General features: G+C 25.6%; 2 protein-coding genes across 6 annotated transcripts; one reads left to right on the top strand and one right to left on the bottom strand.

Annotated features, from left to right (window-relative positions):
* Positions 1-476: 476 nt before the first annotated feature.
* LOC100169265 (protein FAM177A1) lies at positions 477-3,471 on the bottom strand. 3 transcript variants are annotated; one of them, XM_003247692.3, is made up of 4 exons: positions 3,063-3,471; positions 2,769-2,912; positions 2,540-2,701; positions 477-1,733 (listed from the first exon to the last, which is right to left on the bottom strand). In XM_003247692.3, the coding sequence occupies exons 2-4, from the start codon at positions 2,892-2,894 to the stop codon at positions 1,644-1,646; spliced, it is 378 nt and encodes a 125-aa protein (XP_003247740.1). In that variant the 5' UTR covers positions 2,895-2,912; positions 3,063-3,471; the 3' UTR covers positions 477-1,643. The 3 variants fall into 3 exon arrangements, with proteins under 3 accessions (XP_003247740.1, XP_008187800.1, XP_001943282.1); XM_008189578.3 differs by having other exon boundaries at positions 3,161-3,428; XM_001943247.5 differs by having other exon boundaries at positions 2,971-3,390.
* A 69-nt stretch (positions 3,472-3,540) lies between these two features.
* LOC100568678 (protein C-ets-2) lies at positions 3,541-6,467 on the top strand. Of its 3 annotated transcripts, none has more exons than XM_003247691.4 (4): positions 3,541-4,143; positions 4,228-4,278; positions 4,405-4,578; positions 5,648-6,467. In XM_003247691.4, exons 3-4 carry the CDS (start codon positions 4,405-4,407, stop codon positions 6,254-6,256), a joined length of 783 nt encoding a protein of 260 aa, XP_003247739.1. In that variant the 5' UTR covers positions 3,541-4,143; positions 4,228-4,278; the 3' UTR covers positions 6,257-6,467. The 3 variants fall into 3 exon arrangements, with proteins under 3 accessions (XP_003247739.1, XP_008187796.1, XP_008187798.1); XM_008189574.3 differs by having other exon boundaries at positions 3,808-4,143; positions 4,228-4,282; XM_008189576.3 differs by having other exon boundaries at positions 3,808-4,143; positions 4,228-4,335.
* Positions 6,468-7,175: the final 708 nt, after the last annotated feature.

Genomic DNA, 7,175 nt, shown 5'->3' with positions numbered 1-7,175 from the left:
ATTTAAGATTTAAAAATGTAATACACGGGTACCTATAGGTTTTGCTACCTAGAAAAAAAGTTTACCGGAAAATTGCATTCATTTTCTACAAGCGCTTTTAATTTTTTTGACATTTTGTAGTAATTCAAAAACAAATGACTGTAGATACTTGACATTTTCACCAAATGCTTATATTAGCATTTTCTATACTAATATTTTATCGCATTTTGATATTATAGGAATTTAAAAATATAAATGATGCATAGCATAGGTGTGCACAGACTTTGTTCGCCAGTCGAAATTATGAACTGAAAGTTCAGTGTCTGTGACCATTTATGTGCCCCCTAAAACAAGTTTCCCTTATGATAGATAGGCTTAACTTTTTTTTGAATGAAAGTTATTAATATAAATTAGTATGGGGGGGGGGGGTAGATCACTTGTTTTGTATTCAATAGAACTAATTTTATACTATTTTAACTCAAAATTAAACGCTTACATTACACGGTACGGTTATTTTTTTTATTTATATAAAATAATACATAAAATATTTTAACAATAAAAATATTAATGTATTTATTTTAATCTTATAACAATACATTCATTTCATTTCCTAGAAAAAAGTATCCTTAAATTAATTTACAAAATATCATATTTGTTTGTTAAATAGTAAATGGTAATCAATAGGGCTCAGAAGCTAATGAACTAAACAAATGCAAATATGAACTAAAAATATTTAAAAAGGTAGTTAAAGAATTTAAAAACCATAAAAATATCAAGATAAATAATAATTTTTCTAATTCATTTTATAAATTAAATAATAAAATACAAAAAAATCAATAGTATAATTCTATTTTTATGAAACAGATATTAAAAATATTTTTTCAAATTATTTGATTTTGAGTGATTAAAATTTAATATGTATCGTACAAGAAAATGCGATTAAGCTGTAAAAATTGGTTTACAATAACATGAAATTACAATTTTTTTTTAACTAATATGAAATAAAATTAGTTATTTAGATTTGAATATTTTTGAAATATATTTTAAGTTAATTAAGTATTGTCCAAGACATACAAAAATACAAAATCAAAGTCATTAACTTCTGAGAATTAGTAATCAATAAAAATACTTAATAATAAAGAATATAAAGAATAATAGTTTGATAATTCACAAAATGTTATCCTTAAATAAATATTTGAAAAAGTTAATAATTAATAAAACACCGTCAAGTAGAGGTAAGTGGTAATCTATTTTTTATAATATATAATACTAATAATTCGTTAATGCAAAACTATGTGATTAAAACATCTATCAAATTATTTTAAAAGTTTCAATATTGTTAATACTTTTTGAGCTTATATATTTTTTAATACTTGCAATAAAAATAAATGTTTAAATTTTACTTATTGATAAATTGACAATTATATTTTATCTGTCTGAGGAAAGTTAGCTTAGACGGATTTTACTTAATTTAACAGGCATAAACATGGTAAGTATAATTTTCAGTGGTCCAGAAAATACATAAATAATCAATTGTAGAGCAATGTAGATTTCACAAATCAATTAATATATAAAAAATTCAAAATATTATATAGTATTATTTGTAATTGAACAAATTAAAAGTATTTTTTTTTTAAATCAAATAAGTAATGGGGAATGTAAACTCAACATGGTTCTGCTGTTATAATACATTTTGGAGGTTGTTGTGTCCATCCTTTCATATTTTCTTCATTGACAACTTTTTCCGCATTCATCTAAAAAAATTATATTTATGTATTTATTTAATACCTAACTATTATATTCAATTTAATAACATATCAAAAAAAAAAAAAAAAAAACACACATTAAAATGCAATCAATAATCATAAATTGTTATTGTACTTATAAATAACTCAATATACACATATAAGTATTTAGTTTATTATTTTATCATAGAACACTCAATATTCTTTAACCTGACCAGTTAAAGCAATGTTTGGATTAGATTAGGATTTAAAGAGGGATATTGAGTGCAAGGCTTATAAATTAATATCCCTGTAAATTATATAATTGTGTACATACTAACTTGTAATAACATTGTTTTGTATGAGTCATAATTTATTAAATTACAATTTCTATTTCAATACCAACTTCATTTGTACACTAATTATTTTTATAATTTTTAATCACATACAGTAATTGTTAAGTGTAAACATCTCTAATAGCGAGATATTGATTAGATATTGTGAATTAATTAATAAAATCCATATTTATCTAAAATATGCTGGATTTTTCCATCATATATATATATTTTGTCTTAATGTGCATATTGTTATAACTTAGAATATGTTATCAACCAGTTCAAACTTTGATAATTTTTTTGCTTAGTGATCGTAATTAGTTAGTTTGAAAATCATTTGTTCAAAAGTCTATGAAAACCAGTCAAGTTGATAAGGTAAATTATAGGTAAGGGGTTTAGAAATAATTTTACCTATTTGAGCCACAACATAAATACTTATTACTAACATTTCTTTATAATCTAGTAATAATTTTGAATTATTTATAAACAAATAACACTCACTTCTTGCATTATGTTGTTATGATAGTTTATTTCAAACTGATATTTAGGCGTAGTGATACCAAAAAAATTAGCCAAAGATTCACCAAGGTAATCAACTGTATTCAATGCACCATAACCAATTACTGCTGATTGTTTTAACAACCATGACGGCCAATTATTAGTCTATGGATTCAAATAACAAAACCATACATAAATACGAAATCAATACCGGTAAAACTATAATACTAACAGATTCAACTGAATCAGCTTTAGATTCTCCTCTCAGTAAATCTGTTTCATCAGTTCCTGCAGTTTCTACACATCCATCGCTAAAATAAGTCTTACACGGTTCAATTTGTATATTGATGCCTTCCATGTCGCAAAATGGTTTCTCCTGAAATCAGAAAACCACAAAACTACTATGTAATTAAAAAATTAATGAAAAATAAAACCTTTAACAATATTGGTTTTGATGACATTGTTCAAGTGGTAACAAAAGTGTTTGACAAGCACTGATATGAATATTATACTTCTATGAACTGACCTTGTAAAGTCGAGAAATCAATATTATTTGCTTATATTATTCAAAACATTCATAAGAATAGTATAGTTTACGAAAAAATGATTATAATATATGCTAACCGCTAGGTAGTAATAACTACTACTTCTACAGTAAATGTTTTCAAAAATGTCACGCAATCATAAATAAATACTACAAAAACAATAGAATGAACAAGTGATTAACGATGAGTATTGATTACCATTAAGCACAGAATAATAATAATAATAATATTAAAAACTCTGTGTATTAAGCATTAACAGAAACATTAAATAATTATTAAGATATAATAATATAATAATAATTTATAATTTATATTATTAATTATAGTTCGGACTCGGGGCATTAAGATTAACTAAACGAAATCAAATAACTGAAGTTATTGTTATGGTATCACTTATCAGTTGTCAGGCACTGATTACTGAATACCACAGAGTATACAATTCTATGCTGAATACTGAAATCATTCATCAGCGAAACTTCATCTATATAAATTAAAAATTATATTCCATAATATTATATTTATACAATGATACAATCTATATAGGTGTACATTTAAATTTATGACTTATGCTTATACTACATACATTTATTATTTTATTCTATTATCAATAAAGTTATAATACATTTATTACAATTATAAAAAAGCATAATAATATAATACCTATAAACTGTACTACTACTACTATTTGTTTTTTTTTTTATACCTAGTTTAGTTATTATAATTTTATCAAATATTAAAATATATTATACTGTATTGTATAGAAATCTGAGGATAGTATATACATTATACATAATATCATGCATAATAAAATTATATATTATCAATGACCGAAAAAATTACAGGCACAGTATAAGCCCGGCAACAAGCAATGCCACACAGATTAAACATACACATAAATGAAACATCAGCTGTAATAGGTATCGGTGACATATTCTATAGTTCTATACATTAATAAATCAATGTCTAAACGTTTACCCCTAAAATATTGATGACCATTTCTTCAGCCAGTTTGTGTGTCATCAAACAAGTTTGAAATACGACAAATACACTTCTACGGTTACGGTAGGTGTGGTGTGCCTATGTCATGCTAAGTTTTTTTTATAAAACTTGTCATAATTAATAATATTATGTATTTATTTACTTCAGGGGCAAGGGTAATACATACAATGTTGTGGAACCAATTACAGGCAGTAGCCAGTAGGTAACATATTATTATGTGCAGAGAAAGAGTATTATAATACCTATTATACCTATGTACCTATAATATGCATTTATTTTAAAAAATAATAAAAAATATTTTAGAAGAATCAATCAATTTTTTAGATGGAGTCAGCAGAGTGGCATGAAACCGTTTTTGTGATTGGTAAAAGAACAAATGCTGGAACATTTGACAATGGGAATTGCAAAGTGTTTGATAAAAATGGATATCACTGGATTGTTGATCAACAGTTTTACAAAAAATTAGAACTACCCGAAGATCCATGTAAATGGGATCAGGTTGGTATAATACAATAAATAATAATTAAAAAGTAGGTAAATGTTAAACAATATATTTTTATACCTGATCAACTCTTTATATATCGTACATATTTAGAGAATAATAATGTTAATATTAAACTGACAAAACAAAATATAATTATCTACAGTAGGTATAATACAAGTTAATTTTCAATATAATAAATTGTACCTATTATTATTTACATATACTGTAATAGTCTAATAAATAATATCTTTTTATAGTACCTATCACAGAACCATATTGTTAAACTGATAAGTACATAGTTTCAACTAATAGTTTATAAAAGACAATTTTAATTTTGGTGTAATAAGAAAACTACTTTTTAAAATAATTATTTACTTATAACTAAAAGAATAAATTATGACGTTAACACTCTTGTTAGTTGGTTTCAACATTGTCTATATTTTGATGTACCTACATCCTATGCAGCAGGGGTGGCCAAACGGTCGATCTTGAACAATTTCTAAGTCTATCCCCTTGTTAGAATTTATTAATTATTCTTATGCATTTGTCATCTAGTAGATTCAGTTATTAAATACATATATTTCGGACTAACCTGTTAGTGTGAAATGGCATTTTCTCACATGAAATTTATAAAAGTTGAGTAGGTTAGGTTTAGACTTAAGCACGGAGTCTTCATTTGGCCATGATATATGCAACGACACGCTTCTACATGAACAGTAAAATGTTAATACATTTTAAAATTATTTAGAAATTTAATGTGAAACACTCATTTTAGATAACTCAACACTTTAATTTTATTATTTATATAAGTATGTTTATTATTAATATTAAATAATTTTTTTACATTAGTCGATCCTAAAAGAAAAAATATGCCCTCAGTAGATCTTAATCAAAAAAAGTTTGGCCACCCCTGCTATACAGTATAATATATAGACTCATAAACTATAAAGATATGGACTACGCTCAGAAAGAGATCTCATTTAGCCATTGACATTAGATAATTGTTTTATTACGTTTGTGTAGTAAAACAATTGTAGGTATTTATAAAAATAAAAGATTATCTTGATGTTATATTTTATCTAGGCACATGTATGTACTTGGATGAAATGGGCTAAAATTGAATACAACTTAACTAATTTAAATATTACTGAATCAACAATAAATGGCAAACAGTTAACTTCGGACAATTTTTGTTGGAATATAACTGGTTTAGAAGATAAGTCTTCAAAAGATGATTTTTGGACACATGTCTGTCTGCTAAAAACTATGCACAAAGTATACATTAAACAAAATGATGAAGGATGTATCAATATACATGCACTTTTAAACTATAAAAATAAAATGTATTCAAATTCTGATTTTAATCATGATGTTGAAATTTGGCAATTTTTACTAAATTTATTAACAGATAGTGAATATCAAAATGTGATTGAATGGATTGATAATGAAGGAACATTCAAAATAATAAAACCAAATACTGTTAGTATCATGTGGGGTTTGGTTAAAAATAACTGGAGAATGGATTATAATAAAATGGCTTCAGCATTAAGATACCATTATGGAAAAGGTATTATAGAACGAGCTAAAGGAAAACATGTTTATAAGTTTGCTGGTGATATAAAAACTATGATTGGTCATAGTCCTATGGATATGAAGAGTATGTTTCAACAAAAATCTAAAAAAGGTACCTAGTAATTGTATTATTATGTAAACTATATGTAAAATAATCAGTTTTAATTAAATAATTAGGCTGTATACTTGTATACCATATAGAACTGCAATATTTGGTACATATTTACAATTTAAAAAAGTGTTGTGAGCTAAGAAACCATTTAAACTAAAATTAGTGACCTAAATAATTATTATTTTGTGTAAGTTTAATTAATTATATGAACAAACTGAACTTTTATGGATTTATTTATAATACAAGTCCTTCTTACCTAATGTTTTACCATGTTGATGTAATCTAGAGCGCAGCTAGAAATCAGGAGAGAGGTAACCAGGTGTATTTTTAAATACATTTTTACCCCAATTAAAATTTTGTTAAACATTAATATACTTGTTAGCTATGGTGAGGACCACAGAGGGAGGAAATTTACCCCATTCCACCCCTTGGTTACCCCCTTGAATATCACCAGTCAGTTTTTGAGTGGTTTACAAAAGCATTATATAAGATGTAACTGTGTGTCTGTGTGATACAATTGTAATATGTTATATACCATTCGCGGCACAGCAACAGCTTACAACACTTGTGTGGGATCCTTGTTAAGCTTCTCATGTATAACAAACTAATAGCGTCCCCCTCACCACCACTACCTAATAGATGAGCATAAAAAGAAATAGAAAATAATATAGGAACATGATTGTTAAATATTTATATATTTTTTTATGTTACTTGGTATGGAGGTGATGGCAGTGGTAATAATAGGTCCAGATTTATTATTATTATTATTATTTATTACCTATAAATTATTATCATTTAGTTGGATGCGCAGTGCCTTTTCAAAATACATTAATTATTAGTACATTATGCATATGTGCAAATAGGGGGCTTTAGGGGATATGCCTCCCCAAAAAATGTCCATAGCCCTCTCAAACATTTCCTACATTT

This window comes from Acyrthosiphon pisum, chromosome A3, assembly GCF_005508785.2.
Source record: "Acyrthosiphon pisum isolate AL4f chromosome A3, pea_aphid_22Mar2018_4r6ur, whole genome shotgun sequence".
Taxonomy (NCBI): Eukaryota; Metazoa; Arthropoda; class Insecta; order Hemiptera; family Aphididae; genus Acyrthosiphon; species Acyrthosiphon pisum.
This window is presented reverse-complemented; position numbering and strand designations above follow the sequence as displayed.